The following is a 24,360-nucleotide window of genomic DNA, read 5'->3' as shown; positions in this document are numbered from 1 at the left end:
TTAGAATTTACAATAAAGTTTCCGAGGACATACGAACAATATTCATGCCAGAATCACAAACTTCCATCGTATAGATAGAAATAAGAGAGATGAAGCATCAAGAACAATCGTCGTTAAATAAAATTAATTCTACACAAAAGCTAAGTTAAATACTATTGAGCGTTAGTTAAAAACTATTCAAGACTGTGGAAGCCTAAACTGGCGCCGCCAAAGTGACATCCTCTTAGTGCCAATAGTCTTCCTAGCGACGAAACACTGGGAGACGACTCGCGCAAAGGACCTAATTTCTATTGCACAGCAGAAAGCGGCTTGTCTATGTTTGGATATCAGTCAAAACGTAAATGAAAACGATAGGTGACGTCGGAAGGTCGCTAACGAGGAGTATACCGCAAGCTACGACTTTTACGCTAGCTACGAGCTCGAGTATCTCTTCCTCGAGTCAAACTTTCATCGGTGATCTCTGAACATGAGCCAGAAACACTTTCGTTTGCTTGTATACGGGCAACGTAACAATTTACACGGTACAACGTTCTCTTCAAATCCTTCGCATATACTAAAGGGCAGTGGTTGCCAAGAATCTTCCAATCTTAATTTAATCTAATTGTTTTGTAACCGGTGCGCGAAGAAAGGTGATTTCTTTTGACAGCAGCAAACAGCGAGTAGAAAGGTAAAAGCGATTAATCAATCAACGACGATGTGTCCCGCGGAGACTTGAAATCAACGAGACCGGAAAAAGTACATAGTAACTGCGGTAAGTGTATGTGTGTATGTGTGTGTTGAAATTCGTCTGGGACAAATCGTCCCAGCCGATCTTCTAAGAGAATACAGATTATTTTCTTTTCCATCGAGATAAAGGAAAAAGCGAATGCGTGCTCGTAACTCTTGGATTCTCCTTGGGCTTAATTAAAGTCTGTACAATCCTTACTTGTATAATTATAATACGTTATATCTCTGCGTTATTATACTCATGATAGAACTTTCGTTAATCGTAATTATAATCTTGCGATAATAGTGAGAGCGATAATCATATTTAAGAAAAATAATGATTAATAGTTAATGAAATCATTATTAGCGATCGTTACATCTTAATATCAGAGAGATCTACATAAGACAGTGGTAGATTAATATCACAATAAGACTAATCAGGCCTCGTGAAACTGGGGCACGCCTCATATTTATTTTTTTTTTTCTTTTCGAGCTATACCACCCGGGTTGCCTTGACGTTTCATTATTAATCACGACCCTGTTGCTTGCCACGGGGTTTCAGAGACGACTCAGGTTTTCCCTTGACGTTTAACCGCAATAATTCGATGCTAGCTGATGGGAAATTGTGTTCGCGCGGGAATCGTTGTTAAAAACACATTCACCCTTTCGCTAACCTCCTTCGTTACATTTTTCTATACGTGATCGTGGATTTGCGAATCGGATACGCCTCGTCGTTCAACGCTTATCGCCAGAGATTCTTGGCATCATTTTTACGACGAATTGGAGACGATCGCACGTGCTTATCCACGTGCAGAGATGAGCGAAATTCTCATCTAGATACAAAATTTCGAATAACGATTGAAAGATAAACTTGGCGACATACTTGGATCTTTGTTAATAAAGAGAGACTACAGTCCAAATGCGTCATCGCGTTTAATCGAAAAGCCATTAGTTTTCTTTCCCTCGACGTAACTAATTACTTTTATCAAAATGAAAGATAAACAGCTTTCGATTCGTTATTTGTTCAATGGAAGTTACAATCAGAGTTATACGACAAAAACGAGTTTCACTTTGAACGAATAACGGCTTATCTAAACAACTGTTTAATCGACATTGCCAACCGATTCGTGAACTTTACACAATGACGTGGTTAATTTATACTTCAACTCCTGCGATATGGAGATTGATAACGAGACATAAAATCATGCAAACATAAACTTTCTTGAAATCTGATGTTTCCATTAATCCTTGATGGTTATAAAAATATACCGAAATATTTCACAGATTATAGTTACATGAAATTGTTAAGTAAGATTATTTTGAATGTAATTTAACCAATGCTTCTAAAAATTACTTCACGAGAAGAAATAATTTTTAAAGTAAAAGTAGTGATGTATTTAACGAAAGATAGTTACTTAAAAATGATCTTATTAAGAAAAATAATTAAATAATAAATGTTTTTCTCAAACGTATGTAGAGAATTTAGTGAACTGTTTGATTGAAGTTTGAACAAGACTAAAGGAATCCATATATTAGGAGTATAAATGATCTCATCTAGTACTTGTCGATATCATCTTTGATTTTAGATCGCTTGGAGTTAGTCTAAACACGTTCATTGTATATGGTTAAGGAGATCCCCATCGGACATCGTACAAAGTCTCTGCTGGTCATCTATTATTCGAATAAAATTCTGCCCATCTCTGTGTTCTACGTTCTATATCCGCGGGCAAACAGTCCTGTACTCCTCGATACCGATTCGCAAAGCGCATTTAGCTAAGTAATTCTCGCTATTCTCGGAGGACAAGGGTCGAATGTCAGGGGAACGAAACTCTTTCTACGTTACTTTCGATCGACTACGATTGGTGCATACACGTCGTTACGATTACCTGAGTGACATATATCTTGGGATCGCGGTTGTCCGTTCATCGGGGAACGAACGAGCGAAAACGAGCGCGTGCGGTTTCCGCCAAGACACATGCGACTTCCTGTTCGTCGTCATTTTGGCCTCATGGCTCGATGCATGCCGAGACTAGCAATGTGTTCTTTCCGTATTTTCCTTCTTTTTCGTTTACTTTTTGCTTAGCCTTTTGGGCGTCGTCGGGAACGATCGGGCCGATACAGCCAGCCAATTCTACATCCCACGATGTTGCATCCCAGAGCGTGTTCTTCGCTCACTCTGCGCGCGCGCACACGGGACAACGTAGGCGAACCATCGTGACTGGATTCATCGGATGAATTCCAGTGCCTGGGCTAAATTGGTCTTAGGCTCACGGTCGACCGTGTTGTTGCTTTATTGTCGTGACCAAATCAACCGTGCGACCAGTTCACGGAGTCATCCTTTCTGATTCTTCTGAGCAAGGGGGTGACACGTCAATGGCGGAGGGGTGGGTTCGAGTGATCTATTCCTTCGGGTGTCTCGGTTGTACGCGCGAGAGCGAGTTCGATCGCGACACGGTACGGCGCGATAGCATCTAGAAGTGGCTAGCGCAGACCCGACTTCACAATATCGGCGGTAAAAAGGTACCTGAATCGTCGAGATTCGGGTCCAGGCTTGCGACTATATCGCCCGTCGAAGCGTGTCTTGTGGTGGTGGTTTGAGCGGTGCTCGCTAGAGCATGGCTACTTGCGCTCCCGTTCAGTTTGCTCTTGACCACGAGACCGCTGTTGTTGTCGGTGTTGTCGGCCCTGCTGATCCTCTGGGGGTACTTACGGCTCCTATAGAGACGGTGCATCGTGTACGGCGGATCCTCGACGGTAGTCGCCCGTTGTCGCGACGCGCTGACCGTCACGCTCACCGTTTGAGCGTGGGCAGACTGCGACGATGTCTCCACGGTCGTCGTGTTCGCGTTGGATTTGAAGTTCGAGAACGTCGTCGCGTAAGAGGGGCTTACGTTCAGCCACTCGTGACATCTCGCTTCGTCGGGAGTCATGCGCTCCTTTGGATCCCACCTGCAATGTACAATTTGGTTAGATTTCATTGTAGCCTTCAAATATGATAAATGAAAGTTTCACCAATTCATGAGTCCACGATAGCTAACCAGGTGAATTCACTCAACCTATAATTTGCATCAATAATGCCGATGCTATAATATATACACAGATGGGTTAAAGAAGGATGATTCCTTATTTACAGGAATATCTTCTTCATGTCCTCAATTCAATTAGACAGCGAACTCGAGCCTCAATACCGATGCTTCCATTTTCACCAGAGAATGCACGACTATTAGAATGGCAGTAGAGCTAGTACACGCAAGCAGGAATAATTCATACGTCATATCCTCGGATTCCCTTTCTGTTCTTCAAGCAATTAATGATAACGATTTCAATATTCATATGAATACCCCAGTAATAGAGATCAAAGAGGGACTCTAAGAATTTAAAGATCGCGCATCAACAGGTAATGGTATACACTTTGCTTGGATCCTGGTATGGAATGAGTCAGCTGATGAAACAGTTAAAGAAGCAACAAAGGAAACAGCAGACGCTAATAGTTGTATAACTTTGATGTGTACGAAAACGAAAAAGTTATACGACAGTTCTGATTGTATTTAATTAGGAAAGATATTTGAGAATAAAGGGTTGAATGAATTCGAGGTTACCCTATCAATCAGAGATTACTTAGAGAACTTACTCGAGGCATCTGCTGACGAAGTCTATGAAAAGTGTGTCGGTGGAGCGTAGAACCATCGCAAGATTCTTGCTACCAACCCACCTCTTCTTGCCCTTGCTATTTGTCACGCATCGAGGTCCTCCCTTCGGGTCTGAAACAATAATTTTACCTTTCAGTTTCCAGTGAAATTACATATGTCTTGGATGACATATAATATCGCGCATTGCGAACCAAGGGGGAACCTTACGACAAAATTCACCAAGTGTTCTTTGTATCTCTAGTGTACAAATTACTTTACATTACAAAGTTTAACTGTGAGGTTACTAAAATGATCGTGCGTGAGTCTAATATTTATATATATATTTTAATGATCATGTAAATTAAAACTTTTACAGTGTAAAGCGCGCGAAGAGTATTCTTTGACTGCGAAGTCCCGAAAGCAGCGAACGACTGACTCCTTCCGCAAATTCCACTACCTTTATAGTATTCTTCGGAAAGGTAACGCCTTTTCAAAGATACAGGGGGTGGAATTTGTCACCGCCTTAATTTGGCGGGGATAGCCGATGACTTTTCGGGACTGGCAGAGGTGGTTGCCACATGTAGGCAATAAGGTCCTTTCGGGACCGCGCTACCCGCGCGGTCGGAAACACCTTGGCGGTATATGGCTGGCAGAAGTTGTAAGCAGCAGTTGCTAGCATCTGCAAGCGGTCAGTTTTACCCTCGCGCATCTGCAAACCATATACCGCTACACAAGGAATAAAAATATAATTTACCACGTAACATTTTCACAACGGTCCATTTTTAATTGTAATCTTCTTCTTATAATAGATATCACATGTCCATTTTTCGTGTTTTTAGATTATCAATGAACTTACCGAAGTAAAGCCTGCGACGAGACGCATGATTCATGATGTGTTCTGGCGGCAAACCAAGAACTTCCATGATGCAAGCGAGCTGTTCGATCTCATCCTCACCAGGGAACAATGGACAACCCGTGTAGAGTTCGGCCAGAATGCAACCCAAACTCCACATATCGATCGGCGTTCCGTATGGAAGACCCAGAAGTACTTCTGGACTTCGGTAAAACCTGGACTGAAGGTATGTATATACACGTTGGTGGCTGTAGCACGAGGATCCGAAGTCTATGACCTTAATCGAGCTGCTTCCCCGCTGTTTCAGAAGCACATTTTCCTGTAACGAGACGGGAAAAAAAGGTATCAGAAAACAGCATTAGCCTCAACTGCCTGTTAACCAATCCTTCTCTACACTCTTCAACGTCTGACATTGGGTTTCTTTATTTCTTTACTTTTATAAACGAGATTAAACTATTAATATACAGAGGATGTACGATACAAGGGCGTTATGATACACCACTATACATTTATATATGCATATAACTATATATATTTATATATCTATACACTGTATATTTGCACAATAGTTGTACTACTTTTATATTTTTCTATGTTTCTCTTTTTTTTTAGGTCATTCTATGTATTTGTTGTCAAATAAAGTGAATAGTGTTTCTTTGAGACTTGCAAGTTTTCTTAATTGCTTTTCCTTTCCATTTTGCATTTAATTAGGAAAAGTAATAAATATGTTCCCATACAAATAATGTTGAACAATAGAAAAATAAACATCCTCTACTATGTAGAAGGGAAAAAAGATGTACATGTATATGCTATTACTCTTGTTAAAAGAATTTCTAGACGAAGATATATACTTACGGGCTTCAAATCGCAATGGATGATGTTTTCTCGATACAACAATCGTAGGCAGCTGACTAACGAATTAGCGAATCGTCGTATTAGGCTCAGGCTAAATCCCTGGTAGTTGTTCTTTTTGATTAGCTCGTACAAATTCAAACTGCAAAAAGAAAAGAAATGTATTAGTGTTTAATTGATTCAAGACAGATCCTGATGATTTTGTTGAAACATTACTAAATCGACTAGTTAATCATACAGCATTTGGATAGATATAAAATCATCAATCCATAAGTAATTAGCTTCTTTTATTTTGTTATATACCGCATCTTTAATAATGTTTCATTCTTTTGGTGGAAATATTTTTTACAGAATTGAATCTGCTACAAAAGGGATTCACAAATGGATCCATAACATGAGAATTTTCACACTCAAAATAAAAACTCAATAGGATTACAAGCTGCTTAAGCAATTACATTATTATTCCTAGCTTTCGTTTAAAAATTGGCTCAACGTAATTGGTTTAATTCTATGTTAACGTTACATCATTCTTCTCTTAAGACCCCTACTCGAATTCACTTTAGGAAAAAAGGCCCTCCTGGAGAGCCAAATTAAAGAAGCGTACCTCATTAATAATGTTTCATTCTTTTGGTGGAAATATTTTTTACAGAATTGAATCTGCTACAAAAGGGATTCACAAATGGATCCATAACATGAGAATTTTCACACTCAAAATAAAAACTCAATAGGATTACAAGCTGCTTAAACAATTACATTATTATTCCTAGCTTCCGTTTAAAAATTGGCTCAACGAAATTGGTTTAATTCTATGTTAACGTTACATCATTCTTCTCTTAAGACCCCTACTCGAATTCACTTTAGGAAAAAAGGCCCTCCTGGAGAGCCAAATTAAAGAAGCGTACCTCATTAACTCGAAAGTGATGCACAAGTGGTTCCTGAAGTAGAAGTATTCTAGCATATGAATCACATTGTGAGACGCGTTGGCGTCCAAGTCTTTCTTCCTGAGGTGTTCCAAGATCTTCACCTCGATGAGCGCCTGGTGATGGAATCTCTTTTTGTTCCTGCAAGGACGAGAGAGTGCGTTATTTGAATGAAGGAACAAAGCGCAGCTAGCGGATGCGCCGCCGATGGAAATGGAGGGATGCGACAAAGGCGTCTATAATTGAGCGACGCGCGTCCGTAATGTAATTGAAAGTGATTCATGGCCGTGACTGACCAATCGAGTTTGCTCACCTGATGATCTTGATGGCGATGTACTGTCCCGTCTTGTGATCCAACGCTCTGATCACCTGACCGAAGCTTCCTTTACCTATCACCTCCAATATCTCGTATCTGGAAAAACAAATGCAAAATACTTTTTGTCACGCATCCATTTCGTCATTCGGTGTTTTTCAAACGATTGCTTTTGCGAAAAAAATTTATATGCTATTTCAATATGCGAGCTGTTTGAAAGTCATTATTACGATTCATGTATATTTTTCTTATAGGTATATCGAGTTGAGTTTTTACTGAAACTGATATCATATGTAGATAAAGAATTTTCCAAGGGGAATTCAGGATTTTGATTTTTAATAATACACGAATGGTATGGGAATATATCCGATTTTTCTACAAACTTTTATTCGATTAAAGATGAAATATGATGATCACATCTTTGAAATACTTTAGCGAAGAAAGATCTATCAAAGATAACACGAAGAAACTGGTGAAACCTCGTTTTTCTTGTATACTAAAAATTGTTGCAAAGAATAAATAATCTAAGAAGAGTAGTATGCTGGCTGTATCAATTAAAAGGGAAGTAGTATTAACTTACGGAATCCCGTAAAATGTTCGGGATTCCCGAAAATATTCGGGATTCTCGAGTTTATGCGGGATCCCGAGTTGATTCGGGATTCCCGAGAATACACGAGATCCCGCAAAAATCCGAGATTCCCGAGAATGTACGGGATATAGAATAATATCTGGGACTTCCGAAAGTGTTGTTATTCTTGAAAATTTCAGCAATCCGAATGTACGGGATTTCGAAATTCCCGGGAATCCCGAACATTTACGGGATCTCGAAATTCTCGGGAATCCCGAATGGTTTCGGGATCCCGGAAATTCACGGAAATCCCGGATGTATTCGGGATTTTGAAATTCTCGGGATTCCATCCCGATCCCGGGAGGAATTCCCGTCCCGACCGGGATCCCGCACACCCCTAGTTTTAACCCATTATTTACTGACGGGACTTACAGTTTACTGACGAGACTTCACTTAGTCCCGTGAATTTCTTCATGGTACTGTATTAATTAAACGCTTTGAAACCTATTGTGACTTTCAAGTCCACTTCTATGAAATTCGTTTTTAATTGTTGGATGGAGGCATAACCTTTTTTTGACGCCTAGATTTTAAGAACTTTTGAGAAATTCAGTAAATAAAGGGTTAAGAGAATTAATGAAAAAAGGAGGAGACCTCTCACCTGTACGAGATGTGATCGTGAAGGACCTTGTTGTAGTTGCCATTTTCATCGTCGTAGCCCCCGTTTTGTGACGCACCCTCTTCACCGTGAATTTTGTGGGCAGACAAACCCAGATACCAAATTTCCGAGTACTTTTCAATTTCTGCTCGCTCGAACTCCGTCAGCCTCGAACCGTAATACTTGATCGCCTCTTGGGGTGTCATTGGTAGTCTCCCAGCTAAATTTGTTCAAGCAGAACGCAATGATACACAAATGGAATGCTTGGACTTAGATGAGGATTTACAGACAACTCGAAGTGTGCATGCCTAACTCTTTAGGGCACGGTGGGATTAAAAGTGTCCCACCTTTTTGATGGACCGTAATGCATGGTGGGACATTTTTAATCCCACCTCGAAATTTTGCAATAGCTGCATGTCTATAGGTTTATATTTCGTCTTATTCACGTAAAGCAGTTGGTAATATATTCATCCAATGTTACAAGTGTATGCACTTATGTTGGCAACTTTCAACATGCTAATACCGGTTCAACAATTGTTGTAAGCGGAAGGTTTATTGCGATAATATTTCTTTCCTGGTTTTATGTGAAAAATCGTAGAGGTAAGTAAATTTATATAAAAATTAGTTCTATATAAACAAGTGAAGTGTTTTATAATAAAAACTAAAGATTAAATTTGTTTGCAAATGATGAAAGTATGGTGGGATTTTATTCGTCCCACCATGCAACTTGGGGAGTAATACAAAAAAACATATTTTTATTTATTGTTTATGTTTTAATATTCTTAAAACTATAAATGTAATTTGAATATATAGTGTTTACATATAGTTGTTACATTACGTGATACCTTTATTAATAAAAATATAACAATTTTGTTTGATTTAAAACGCAATCAAATTCTTGTGCAACATGGGTCTATTTTATGACCTGAATTCCTGTGCTCCAAAGAGTTAACTGATTTTCAATCGAGTATAGTAACTGTTAGTTTGCAAGCACTTTGAATATTTTTGGAATATTTTTTAAATCGAGGTAGTGAGATCTTACTACTGAAAGACAATATCTAAGCATGTTACGAGAAGAAAATATACGAAAATGTTATAAAAGAAAATATCCAAAAAAGTTTCATAAAGTAACTATTCAAAGATGTTGCAAAATCAAAATGTAACAAAAGTTAAGTTTCACTTTACTTTAAATGTCGTCGACACAATTAAAATGTTTGTATGTATAGAAATACAATTTTTACAGTTTTTTGATACTCCATAATTCTGGGATAATAACAAATATATATTTATACGTACGGTGTACTTCATGAGATGTGGCGTTGCTAGAAGGCTCGTGTGTCGGAATATTGTGGATGTTGTTTGTCGTAGAATTGTTCGTGTTGTTGTTGTCCGATTTGTCCACTCGTGTCGGTTTGGGATGAAAGAATGACAGTAATTTCTGAAACAGAATCAACGAAAATCTCGATAAATATCTTCTACAGGAAATGGTGAGCAAAAAGCTTAAATATTATTTTCAACGTGGCTATAACACAGCTACCGAGGTTTAGAACAATTTCCCAAATTTTCTCCTGCGTGAATCCTAATATTTACGATTCTAGTAATTTTATTTTGCCCATACAAGTTCGGTGTAGAAAGTATTCGTACACCGATCAATTTCCAAAAAAAACTATGTAAAATTATGATTTATTAACTTCTATCTATCCACCCAACATCCAGAAAACACATTCCAGGGATTTTCCGGGGCGTTAACTAGAGCGAACCGTGGAATGACCGAGGCGCCGGGATATTGACCCTCGACAGAGCCCCAACAAGTTTAACGACACCAAGAGAAACGGCCCCGACAATTATGTCTCCTCATTCAGGCATTAAAGCGTTTCGTGTGCGGAGCGTCGCCTTTCGTACGGCCAAGGGCACTCACCGGTTGCCCGTACGCCGTTTCGAATGACAATCAACTTACCCGTCTGCCGATCGCTGTGTACCGCGGATGGTACACGACCTACGATGTCCCATTAATTTTCCACGCGTTTTCCTTTAAGGGGTTAGTCGCCGTCAGGAAGAGGAAAAACGACATTTCTTTGTGATTTTTTTTAGTTCTTAAATAATAATTTGCATAACTAACAATTAAGTATATTATAAAGCATGTTTTAAAGAACTAGAAAACATTTTTTGTTTTAAGAAACGTTTAATTTATATCGTCGTAACAGCCGATGACGTAGACGATGATTTAAAAACATAGGTTTGCGGTGAGCAAGATTTCTCTACACTGGTTTACCTGAAAACAAAAACAAAGGTAGATTTCGAAAATAGATTAGTCTAGCGGGTCCCTGGACGAAGGATTTTGGAAAAAATTCATTTAAAACAAGATGGCGTACATTTGAAGTTGATTTTCAATTTTTTCACTAAAATTAAGCGATTCAATACAGGATAAAAGAAAAAAGTATACAAGAAAATAAAGAAATCCTTCGATCAGGGACCCGTTAGTCTAATATATTTTCTAAATCTACCTTTAATTTTGTTTTCAGGTGCATCAGTTTGAAGAAATCTTGCTCACCGCAAACCAAGTGGCCACCCACGCCATCGCCTGTTATGACCAAATGAATTGACCTTTTTTTAAAACAAAAATTCTTTTATAGTTCTTTAAGACATACTTTGTAATATATTTACATTTCATTCAGAAAAATTATTATTTAATATCTTCAAAAAAAGACAAGAAAGTGTCCGTTTCCATTTTCCTGACTGCGACTACTAACCCCTTAACCGCGAACGGATTTCGCGATTTGCCTCGCGTACTCTCGCGTCGATCGTTTCGAGGGAATTACGAGCATGTAAAACGCGATCGATCGCGCGAGAGGGATCGAGAACTGGCGTCTCGGGAACTCGCGAAATTAATTCCCATGCGAATTAAAAAAAAAACTACGGATATGGAAAGATCCTTAAAGATACCGAAGGAATTTCTGTAATCTTAGTCAGAATTCTTTCGTTAGAAATCGTTTGAAACTGATTTATTAATATTATCGATAGAAAATGGTATTATGGATACTCTACTGGAATGAAACAAATTAAGAATGCTCTCAGTAAGGAATAAAATATATACAGTGGGCGTAGAATGTATTCGTACACCGATCAATTTCTCAAAAAACTTTTGTGTGAAATTGTACTTTCTTAACTTCTTTTTTCTTATAATCAATGATATTTTACATATTCTCGGAAGTCTCTAAGATAAATATAGTACAAACAACATTTACTAGTTAATATAATTTGTGAAATGAACAAAAAAGAATGCGAAAAGTGAGTAAAAGTATAGAAGCAATAAGTATTCGTACGATTCTTATGACAATTTCAAGATATTGACATCTAGGTAACAAAATAAAATGCTAGATTGTGCTCTAGCAAATTCATCATTTTTCGATTTTTCTCCATTAATCGACGCACTGTGCGTCGGCCTAGTTCGAACAGAAGGAACGAGGCCGCGAGTGGGGGTGGAATGGGGACCGTTTTTCGAGGAGCACGGGTAACTGTATTTTAACGGCCACGATCGTTAAGACTTCGGTGTATAATTTACGAGGAAGTTGGAACACCGCGGTTAAATCGGTTCCTACGCGCGCATTGCTATGAATCCGTGATGGGAGGCTGGAATCTTTGATGACTGCCGGCACTCGAAACGGTGGATAACACGAAATCGACGTGAAAGCGTTTTTCTCGTGAAAAGATCGTTTGAGAATACAGTTGTTTCGATAAGGAATCGCTGTGCTGTTATTTATGTTTCCCCCCATTGATTGCTTCTGTACAGGATAAGCTTGGCGCCCTCCTACCCATAACTTCTTCGTGATACCTCTCACTATATGGATGACGTGTTTCTTTTTTATTTTAAAATTGAATTGATTATTTTTGTACGAAATTAGGCTATGTATATGATGGGTTTTCCAACAGGGGATTTGGGATTTTCATTTTTACGAAGTAAATGCACATGCTAGGGTAGTGTGCACTTTATCTTAAATAAAGTAAGGCATGAATTCACGTGTACTTTCGCTTAAAATGAAAAACTCAAATATTGTTCGTACCATTTGTGTTTTACTAGAAACATAAAATCAACAAATCCTCCTCTGGAAAAACCTTTATATTTATTGTGATCTGCATACTTGGTTATACAGGGTGTCCCAAAAGTCGGGGAGGAGCCGGAAATGGGGGGTAGCTGAGACGATTCTGAACAACAATTTCCTTTGCAAAAATGTCGGATGGAGCTTCGTTAAGGAGATATTAACCGAAAACCCCGACCAATCAGAGCACGCGTAGACCGTTCGAGCGGCCGCGGTAGCGAAGGCTACGCGCTAGGCGGCAGCGTCAATGTCCTTCGATGCACGCCGAGTCACTTGTTCGCGTACAAACGCGGCCGCTTAGCACATAGCCTTCGCTACCGCGGCAGCTCCAACGGTATCCGCGCGCTCTGATTGGTCAGTGTTTTCCGTTAATATCTCCTCAACGAAGCCTCGGACAACATTTTCGCTAAGGAAAAAGTTGTTTCAAATCACCTCCCGGACCACCCCTTTCAAGGACCTCCAACATTTTTGGGACACCCTGTATACATATGTATTAGGTTGTCCCAAAAGTTTCTTTCGCGAGTTGCATTCAATTATTTTCTGTGGCAGTGTTTATGTAAATAGACAATCTAATTTCTTAGACATTGACGATGTAACAGTAATGAAGCGAAATGAATCGTGCACAATTCAGTAATGTAACATAAAACATAAAATATTATGTATATATTAATTATTAATAAAACGAAAGAAACTTTCGGGACAACCTAATAAATGAATACACTTCTATATGCACAAAACCCAACAGTGACTATATTAACAACAGAATATTTTAAGCAATATTGACTCAGATAATTTTCATAATCAAGGGTATGATTTTTGTATTATGTAATTTCATTTATGAGGTGTAGAAATTAATTCTATCCCTTTACATTGAATCATTTAGAACTCTTGTCATATTTTTTTTACTATAAAATATCAATCTTCCAAGTACTCAACTTAATTTACGTGAATCCATCTTCGTGGATGGACCCATTCAATGAATTTATACATAGGTAGATGACCCAAGTTTCAACTTGATGGCCATTAGAATACACCTGTCTATATGTTTGAAGTTCATGAACCAACAAATTTTGCTTATCGATGTTCTTCTAACAGATTGCAAGTACACTTGATAATTACAATAATAGTAAGAGTACAACCTGCTTAAACTAGAGTTACGAACGATTGAATATAATGGCACAGAATTAATTTCAACACCTAATACATAGATTATAATATTGACAATGTTCACGGGTAATCGTATTGGCGTACGTGAGTTTCGTGACGTTCACGACCAGCGGAACGATTCAGCGTCAATTGATTAGGGTTAACGGCGATTAAGAGCAGACGAAACGCTGACATAAATTTCAATTAAAGGGTCATGAGACCGTGCACAACAGCTGTCTTGAAAGACAGCCCTTCTCCGATGGAACTCGTGTCTCGTATCTTCACGCTTAAGACTTGCAACGTGTACAGCATTCAATCGAAGAAAACAAAAATGAACTGATAGAAAAGAAATAATACTACGGGTCAGAATTGACCCAGGCTCACGAATTAATTAAGAAACACAAAATACAGGACTTGTCTAAATGGAGAGAACAAGTGTTAGATAAATATAGAACGCAGTTCCATCGAACATATTTATTTGATCGATTCTAACATAAAACAGTATGGATCAATTTTGACCCATATCCACAGACTCATTGAACGTACAAACCAGAAGGCTTGTTTATATGAAAAGAAGAAATGTTAATTAGATGTAAGTCGCAATTCCATGGAAGACGTGAAATTGCACGGGTCAACATTGACCCAGACCCCACAGACAGCTGGTTAGCAAAACGCCACGTTTTAAATAACAAGCAACCGCAACCGTGCCACCTAGGAATGTCCTTAGTTGCAGCAAGAAATTATTTAAAGCTCGAAGAACAGAGGCAAGGGATCTTCTCAAGGGAACCCACCGAGGTTTTTGGCTTGCCGTATCGGGCGTTGCGTGAATCTTGGCCCCGTCACGAGAGTCTCGCGTTTTATTTATGCTTTCGAGCTGTTAGGATGGTTGTCGCCTGGCAAAAGCTCCGCCACAGGCGCGGAGAAAAAGAATGATGGGAAGGAAAAGAGGACGAAGAAGTCGGGAGTGCACGATTACAATTTATACCGGCGAGCCTTTGCCGGCCGCGACCGGAGGCTTCTCCCGTCTCGGTTATTCCACTCGGTGACTTTTTTTATTTATGCCGATGCTGCGGCACACGGAGTCATGCGATGGCTGGACGATAATAATTTTTCATTACACGAGGTCGATCGAGCCAGCACGCGCGTTACGAAACGCCCAACGAGTCCGATGCTCCTCGCGATCTTCGCCCAGACATAGACATCTCAGCTCGGAAGCGGAAGACGAATTTTACGAAGGCGTAGGGAAATTTTGGCCCATAGGGGGTCGCATATTTTATTTTGGTATTTGGTTTTCATTTTTGTGAACGGTATAAACGTGTAAATATTGTGGAATACGTGATTATGTAAATATGTAAACGTTGTAAAACATATAAGCATGTATGTAGATATTGTAAACTATGTAAATATATAAACATGTATGCACTGTAAAACATGAGAACATGTAAATATATAAACATTGTAATACATACAAACGCATAAGCATGTATGTAGATATTGTAAACTATATAAATATATAAACATGTATGCACTGTAAAACATGAGAACATGTAAATATATAAACATTGTAATACATACAAACACATAAGCATGTATATAGATATTGTAAACTATATAAATATATAAACATGTATGCACTGTAAAACATGAGAACATGTAAATATATACACATTGTAATACTTACAAACGCATAAGCATGTATGTAGATATTGTAAACTATATATATAAACATGTATGCACTGTAAAACATGAGAATATGTAAATATATAAACATTGTAATACATACAAACGCATAAGCATGTATGTAGATATTGTAAACTATATAAATATATAAACATGTATGCACTGTAAAACATGAGAACATGTAAATATATAAACATTGTAAAACATACAAACGCATAAGCATGTATGTAGATATTGTAAACTATATAAATATATAAACATGTATGCACTGTAAAACATGAGAACATGTAAATATATAAACATTGCAATACATACAAACACGTAGATACTGTAAAATATATAAACATGTAAACATATAAACATTATGAATATTGTGTAAAAGTCTGAACCTGCATGAAATCCCTTGAAATTAACATTCTAAGTAAACATGGAAACCTTGTAACATGTAAATATTGTAAATACATAAACATTATGTAAAAGACTTGAACCTTCATTAATTCCCTCGAAATTAAATCTTAAAGATATTGATCGTCCATCTATTCAATTGTCGAAATCCTCCAAATCGTTCTGTCGAACCCTTGCTAGGCCATTTTGATCTCGAAGCTGCGGGTTCGATACAGACCTAATGTAAATTGCAATTTGTTCGTTGCGAAATACACAGTTCTGCGATTCAAATTCCAATTTTTATTCAACGAGTAACGGACAAACGATGGTTCATCTTTTATTCATTGTTCGAAAATTTGTATCCAGATAAGAATTTTGCCCATCTCTGCCTTGACAAGAAGAGTCTCGATCGTGAATAGGAGAGGGAACGAAGCGTACGGGAGTAAAGCACGTTCGTGGAAACGAATTTTTTCCAAGGACGATACACAGCGTTACCAAACGGGCAATACCGGTGTCTCGATCTTCGAGAGATAGGTACCTACGTACAATAATTCCCTACGTCCGAGTTATGCATGCGGTTTACCTTGTGACATCTCTTGGCTGCAGCCACGCGCCTTTCTAATGCGATACCGCGAGCGCGGCGCACTCCTTCAATCTATTATTTACGGGGTGTTTCAAACGTAACTATCGATTTTTTTAAGGAAAGGTTACACGAATGCGATTTTGTCGGGTTCGTTAGATTTTTTTTTCTTCATTGAAATTCGAATGCAATCGACGTATTGCAACCATATCGCTTCATTTTTTGATATTTAGGGATTAATAACATTATCCTTTCACTTACAATAGAACCACTGAGGCCATATTGTTGCGTTTTTAATATTTAGAATTTAATAACATTATATGTTTTCAATTACATTAGAACTAGACGTTTGACGTTGTATTATTGATGGTACAATCAAAATGGCCCCCAAGTATTCGACACAATAGTTTGAGAAATTTGAGGCTGTTGGGAAGGGGTCAATTATGAATGTTTTTTTTGGGATTAAATTTTAAGAAAATGGATGCAAGTTTAAACCTATCGCTTTACGCTATGTTTAGATTCTAAATGTAACCTTGTACTAATGCATGTTTACTCTAACTTTGAATAAACAGTTGAAGAGGTTTTAGTTATTTTATTAGCTATTTTAAATATCTGTCTGAAGAAACCTCTTTCAAAGAATGTCTTAAATTTTAATGGGACAAATGTAATAATATGTTCACAAGTTAATTAATTTATGAAAAATTCACATCCCCAGAAATACATTTAGATAGATGAATAGAAATACATTTTCTATTAGAAGTCAATCGATATATTATTGTTTGGATTTATATGAATGCTTCATATTATGAAAACAGGTAAAGAACAATATAATAAAAATATAATATCAACTATAAAATCAATATTCTTTAATTTGAAAAATTTCTAAACTATATTTCTGAGTCTGTTCTTTTGTTCACATAAGTAAACAAGATACTGTTCAAAGTAAGTGTAACATTAAATTGTTTAGAATTGAACAAGCATCAGCACATGAATTCCATATAGATTATTTAATCCTGTTCTTCAGGAAAGAATCCTTAAATAAAATTGATTTTGCTGCACTGAAAAGAATTTATTAGGTTGTGCCAAAAGTTTCTTTTGTAATTTGCACTCAATTATTTTGTGCGGTAGTGTTTATATAAATAGACAATCCAATTTCTTAGATGTTGATGTTATAACAGTAAATGAGCAAAATTAATTGTACACAATTCATTAATGTAACATTAGACATAAAATATTGTATATGTATTACTTATTAATAATGCGAAAGAAACTTTTGGGACAACTTAATATTAATTAATTCGCTCCTCCATTCTCTATTTTATCCAGCAGTGACGTAAAAGTACTCGAATCTCAAAATTGTCCATGATTTTACTAAAACGAACTAAAAATTACTAAAAATTAAACCATCAATAAATTAATGTAAAGAGCTTTTCAAAAGCTACAAAAATGATATACAACACTTGCAATGTTTTAATAATAAAATTGCAATGTTTATGTCCTTGAATTTATTAATTTATAATATATTCTTGTAGGAGGAATTTTATGTATTAGGTTGTGCAAAAAAGTTTCTTTTGTAATTTGCACTCAATTATTTTGTGCAGTAGTGTTTATATAAATAGACAATCCAATTTCTTAGATGTTGATGTTATAACAGTAATGGAGCAAAATTAATCGTACACAATTCAATAATGTAACATTAGACATAAAATATTGTATATATATTACTTATTAATAATGCGAAAGAAACTTTTGGGACAACCTAATACAATAATGAAAAATAAAGAATAATGTCAGAATTAACAAAACAATTCTCCGTCGACGCGAAGACCACCCCAATATCTCCACAGACAAGGCCGTGATTTTATGGAGAGTATTATGTTCCCCATAAATGTTGCTGGAACACGTTCGTCGCCATATTAGTCACCGATGACCGCCACTGATAACTTCCAGTGAAACATTTCCAACGCATAACAATTCACATCTGCAACACCGCGGCTATAATTGATCACAGAAACAATGCACAAAGTAACAACCGCGCCATTAAGCATTAACGAACGTTGCTCCGTTACAATTAGTTTCATAATTCAGTTACATAATCCGTTTCTGCTCCGAACAGCGAGGATCCGAGACGTTAATTATTCCTACAGTCTGTTCTCTCTATTTTTAATAGAAAGTCATTGTTCCCATCGCTTCCGCTGCGAACGATTTGATACATGTCAAACGAGAAAGATTAACGGTCACTGAATTTCATTTACACGACATAAATAAAAATAGCATAAACAAGCACAGTTTATTAAACAAGAAAGACAATCGATATATGCGCCGTTCATTGCACAATAAAATAAATTGTTTATTATTAAATGGCCAAAATAATGTTGTATTATCCTTTACTGTTCAGGAAAGTTATTATAAATATAAAAATGTTAACTATACAATTTAAGTGCTAAAGGTGCTTTAGCACTTAAATTTCAGATTATTCAAAAAGTGGAGTTAATCGACTTGTGCAGTGAACGGCTCATGTCTCAAGAAAAAATTATTCACATTCCTTATCAAACACTATACCTCTCACGACTCATAAACTATATGTCTACTACACTTATTATTCACGTAAGTCGCACAAAATCTCAGAACAGTGAAGTTTCGACATACCCCAACGCCCTTTCGTCTGCATCATAGCAACACGGAAATTCTTGTAAAAAATCTCCAACAAGCAACACACAGCTAAGCGTCTAATCTTTCGCGACCCAGCCTGGGGCAAACTACGGAAAGCACTTCGCCGTGAAACCTTTCACGGTCCCAAAACGGGACCGGCCCTCAACAATACACGACGGTCTTTGTAAAATTACGGCCAACCGCAAGATTATTCAAAGAAATCGGATCCCAAACGACTCGTGCACGGAACGCAATCGCAACTTTCACCCTCGTTTGAATCGCGAGCCCACGCGTCGACGAACGTGTTCTCCTTTCCACCGGGTGCATATACAAAATCGACGGTCAACGCGTTCCCATCGATCATTGCAATCCAGAATCCACTCATCTCCGGCACACCATTGATTTCCCTTCACCGTAAAACCGTGACCCAAGTGAAAAACTGTACGTTGCGCCTTGGACACGCGTTGCACACGTGTTCGTCAACGATAACTCGTGGGGCCCAGGTCAGGATACATTTTGGAGGGGTTTATTCATTATTAACGCTTTGTCGGGAGTCGAGGAGTTAAGAGAAGGAGAGAGAGATCTAGTGAAAGAGGTAAGGGAGAGAGATATCCAAATGCAAAAACAAGTGCAATACAAAAAGATAAGTATTGGAAATATAGGCGGTGGAATGAATGAGTACTTTTATTATCGCTTAACTTTAAAACTTTATTCAAAACACACGGAAGAGCACGTCTGTTCTGTTCGGTAGAAGCAGCTCGAATGGAATGAAAGTGAGGTCAGTAACACGTGTGTGAAGTTAGCCCCGCATTTTTCGAATTTTTAGTTTTTCTTTCTTGTGCCGCATCGTGCTATATTTGTGCTGAATTGTGCCGTAAACCGCAACTCCGTGAGTCGAAGCGTACTCAAGAAAATTGAACGAAACAAAATTTTTGCTAGCCCCCGTACTTTTCTAATTTTGAGTTTTTCTTTCATGTGCCGTATTGTGCTATATTTGCGCTGGCACAAATATACAATGGCGCAATGTAACACAAGTTAGTACGCATCTTTTTATAGAAAAAAAAGTTTGTTTCGTCAAAAGTGCGGGTCTGGTATAGTTTTGGTTTTATTTCTTTTATTAATTGTTATTGATGTTATCGATCTCTTATTTACGACACAATTCAGCATAAACATAGCACGATACGACACAAAAAAGAAAAACTCAAAATTCGAAAAGTGCGGGGCTAAAAAAATTTCGAAGAACTTCGTTACTGAACTATAGACCCTATCGATCCCATACCTTGTCTAAACAAGCCAAGATGGGACGCAGCTGCACCCTCTTGACTTGTGTCTAGGAACGAAATCCAAACGCGCACAGATGGCTTTTGTTGCGTAAACTTTCTCTTTTAGAGAAGAGAAAATACGACAATAACACATATAAATACATTGTAACAGCACTACGACCAGAGTATTTAAATAAAACAGGAAAGGGAGATAATCAAAAACTTATAGCTAGGATAAGGCGTGGGAATTTAGAAGAGGGAAACAGATATTGGCTGAGAGATGAGGAGAGGAAGTGCGGTTTGTGCAAATTGGAAAAAGGGACGCTGAGACACCCCATAGACGACTGCCAGGAGTTAGAAATAGGAGAATTAAAAGAGGATACGTTGGTAGAGGGGAGGGCGGATGAGAGGGTAGCAGAGTGGATAAGGAAGATTGAGAAGAAGAGGAAGGAAAGGAGCGGGCAGTAAAAAAATGTAAAATAGAAAGAGACCAAAGTTAATGTCAAGGGTAGTTTAAGGATTCGATGTATGTAGATTGAGACGTCTGGCCACTCTGAGCGCTCGCCAGATGGGTACTATTCTTAAAACAGAAATTAATTAAAAAATTTCAATATTCATTTCATTCATTTCGTTCATTTCGTTCATTTCGTTCATTTCGTTCACAAAGATAGAACACGTATTAAGAAAAAAAACTGTTTGCCTCTAAAAAAAAAGAAAAAAACATTTACAACTCGAATCACACCATTTCAAGCTCATTACTCCATTCCATCCTAATGAAGTCTCGGCAAAGATGTCTCGCACTGCCAGTGGGATAATACGCCACTGAAGTGGAGAGACACGTGGGCGTGCAAGGTATCTCGGAAGCACATTAGAAACGTCACCGAGCCGAGAACAGGGGCTCATTAACCTGCGTGCCGCACAGCCGAGCTTGCCAGGTGGGATGGCGTGGAGTAATTATAAAAGTAACACCGTTACACGAGCAACGTGCAGCCAGGCGTTAGTCACACTTTGCTGGTCGAACGTAGCGCCGGGCCACGGTTCACGTCGACGAACTTCAAAAGTCGTTAACGCACGATGGAGTGCTACATTTACACACATGTAGTGTATAAATCCTTTATGAAGTCCCGCAAGCTGTTTTTTTTTTTTTAGAAACCAACAGAAGATATCACTTTCACTTCTGTCGTAATTAAATGGAACACGAGGTTAATCTTTTATGGTGGAAAGTTACACGAGTCCATAGAGGGATAATTATTATTAGAACTGCGGAACTTTATGCAAAATCAAATCTTGGCGAATGTTTTTTCAAAAATTGAACCTAAATAGGAATTTATATTATTATGCAAATATTATGAACGTGAACTTTACTTTCAATCTTTTTCATATTCTTGCGTATTGTTTGCATTTTGTAGTTTCTTGTATAAATGCATAAAGATCGGCAGTCTAATTATTATATTATATATATAATAGTATTATTATTAATATATATTATATTATATTATATATTCTGTTTACCAAACATATATTTTGAGCAACTTCTACAAAACATTAAGAAGCCCCATCTCAATTACACCCAACAAACGAGTTCCCTACCGTCCCCTACCATCCCTTTTTCCTTCCAAAAAGAGTGAATCGGATTCTTCATTATTTAAACCATCCACGAATTAATTAATACTCCACCTAGACAATAAACGAGTGCACCAGTTACCGGGTGTTCCCATAAATAAAACATCACGCGCAAATGAACGAAACGAACCAGTCTCGCGGACGATGGCGGGGAGTGTTTTAAATTTTTTACCATCGCCCGTCTGCTCGTCCGCGATTCATGAATATCCGTCCTAATTTCCAGGCCAATCTGGCCGCCTGAAACTTTAAAATCCTCTAAAAATTCTTCGCGCGGCTGGGACTTCTCTGTTTTTGTCGGGTAACGAAGCGTCGCAGCATCTCTAGGAGAAACACGTGTTAATTGAATTTTCTTGCACAACCGGCTTGGGCGAATCAAAATTGCATTATTCATGGTTCGCTACCGCGTAACAGTGACGCAACAATGCCGGCTGTAAATGTGCGTAATTGCCAGCAAGATGACGACTGACAATCATCGACCTCAAGACCGTGGAACGCTAACAATCGATGCTAATCAATTTTCAACGGCAGCCCTTTGTGCGACAGACAGCGACTCCTCGCCTAAGTGTGCACAAAGGCTCCCACGAGTTATGAGGCTCGTCGTCACATAAGATATAAGAAGGATATAAGAAGTGGACGATATTGAGATGGTTTCGGTGTAACTTCGAGAAGGAGTTGGATTATTCGAAATTGAAGACGTAAGGATTTTTAAATAACATATTTAATTATCCAAGTGCTATCGAGCAATTTTTTTTTAAAGTTGTTGTTTTTTATAATTTGTAAAGTAAGCGTTCTTCAAGACTAGAATGTGTTCGAATCGTTGATATTCTGTACGAAATAATTTTGGTAATTCTGGAGAACAGGTACATCCTCACCGATTTCGATGATTTTTGAATATGTTGTAGAAATCAACATTTTGAACAATTTGTTCCTATACATATAACCGTCGCTCGGCCTTAGTTTCCGAGATATTTGCAAAATATATTAGAAAAAATCTAGTTTGACACTGACGTCGTTGATTACTTTCAAAGGATTAAAAATGAACTTGCCTGAATAGCTGACTATATGCGGTACATATGATACACTAATTTATTTTTTAATTGAACAAAGAGTGCAAAAAGTTAAGGTCGAGCGACGATTATATGTATAGGAAAAAGTTGTTCAAAATGTTGATCTCTACAACATACTTAAAAATCATTGAAATCGGTGAGGATGTACCTGTTCTCTATAATTACCATAATTTTTTAACAAAAACCTCGGGGAGCATTCGAATAATTTAACGTAACGGAAATTTATTGAAAAGTGCCTGATTTTTTAATTTCGAATAACTCAACTCTGAGCCGTAGTCTCGTAGAAATTTTCACGAATGTTAGTATGGCATTCAACGTGTTAATTCTTGCTTTATATTACTTAATATTTGCATTTACTTAGCTTTCTTCATAATTCTCCTATTAGGGTTGCCAATATAGCTCGGATACCTCGGGATTGCTAAACCCGTACTGTAGCTACAATTAAACATAGCTACAGCCTCTGAGGTTTCTTAATTTTGGTTCGAACAAATTTGTATTAGGTTGTCCGAAAAGTTTCATTCGTAATTTGCACTCAATTATTTTGTGCGGTAGTGTTTATAGAAATAGACAATCTAATTTCATAGATATTCATGTTGTAACAGTAATGCAGCAAAATGAATCGTGCACAATTCAGTAATGTAACATAAAACATAAAATATTGTGCATGTGTTACTTATTAACACGTTGATCGCCACGTCACCCATATATGGGTGACAGTACTTTTCACTGAAAAACGAAAACTATTAATTCTGAAAGTTAAGTGTCATAGAAAATGAATTTAAATGAAATACTTGAATTTTGATGAAGTTACAGAACTAAATACCAAAATAAATATTTCATTACGCAGTTTCCAAAAGTCTGTAAACAAAATTAAATCGTAGTAGAAATTTTCAACAGTATTAGTCTGGCAGTGAACGTGTTAATAAAGCGAAAGAAACTTTTGGGACAACCTAATAATTAAATCTTAAAATCTCTTTGAACATACATCCCGTTGGTAGAAATGCTTTGAGGAAAATTCAGAGGGTTCCAAGAGGGAGGCTTTGGGATTTCATTCTTTGAATCTTTATTTTCAAGTTTAATTGCAATGTTGAATTATTTGTTTGGAATTTTATTTTAAATACTACTGAATCATTAATGAAATTAAGTAGAGAACTAAGTAATTGATTTTTCCTTCCATTGTTTTGAAGGGTATAGTAGAAAGTGTTTCTCAAAAAGACTTCAAAATTTGGTCTTCTAATAAAATACAAATGGAATACATCCCCTCTCTAAATTATAAATAAAAGTACAATTTACAATTAAACGTCCACCACGACTACTCTTATATTCATATTTTCTTACCAAAAACCAAAACTGCAAGATTATAGATTGTCTGGT

General features: G+C 37.5%; 1 protein-coding gene across 1 annotated transcript in view; it reads right to left on the bottom strand.

Annotated features, from left to right (window-relative positions):
* Positions 1 to 1,174: 1,174 nt before the first annotated feature.
* The window catches only part of LOC128877364 (dual specificity tyrosine-phosphorylation-regulated kinase 2-like), a 404,332-nt gene continuing 381,146 nt past the window's right edge, over positions 1,175 to 24,360 (bottom strand). Inside the window, exons 4-11 of the mRNA XM_054124609.1 lie at positions 9,792 to 9,933; positions 8,499 to 8,715; positions 7,273 to 7,371; positions 6,942 to 7,100; positions 6,043 to 6,181; positions 5,191 to 5,506; positions 4,337 to 4,466; positions 1,175 to 3,654 (exon numbers count right to left, since the gene is read on the bottom strand). Of these exons, the coding sequence (XP_053980584.1) occupies positions 3,204 to 3,654; positions 4,337 to 4,466; positions 5,191 to 5,506; positions 6,043 to 6,181; positions 6,942 to 7,100; positions 7,273 to 7,371; positions 8,499 to 8,715; positions 9,792 to 9,933 (1,653 nt within the window). The 3' untranslated portion in view covers positions 1,175 to 3,203. The remainder of the gene's footprint in view (positions 3,655 to 4,336; positions 4,467 to 5,190; positions 5,507 to 6,042; positions 6,182 to 6,941; positions 7,101 to 7,272; positions 7,372 to 8,498; positions 8,716 to 9,791; positions 9,934 to 24,360) is intronic.

Source organism: Hylaeus volcanicus, chromosome 1 (assembly GCF_026283585.1).
Source record: "Hylaeus volcanicus isolate JK05 chromosome 1, UHH_iyHylVolc1.0_haploid, whole genome shotgun sequence".
Lineage (NCBI taxonomy): Eukaryota > Metazoa > Arthropoda > Insecta > Hymenoptera > Colletidae > Hylaeus > Hylaeus volcanicus.
The sequence above is the reverse complement of the archived record's forward strand: the minus strand, read 5'-3'. Positions and strand labels throughout refer to the sequence as shown.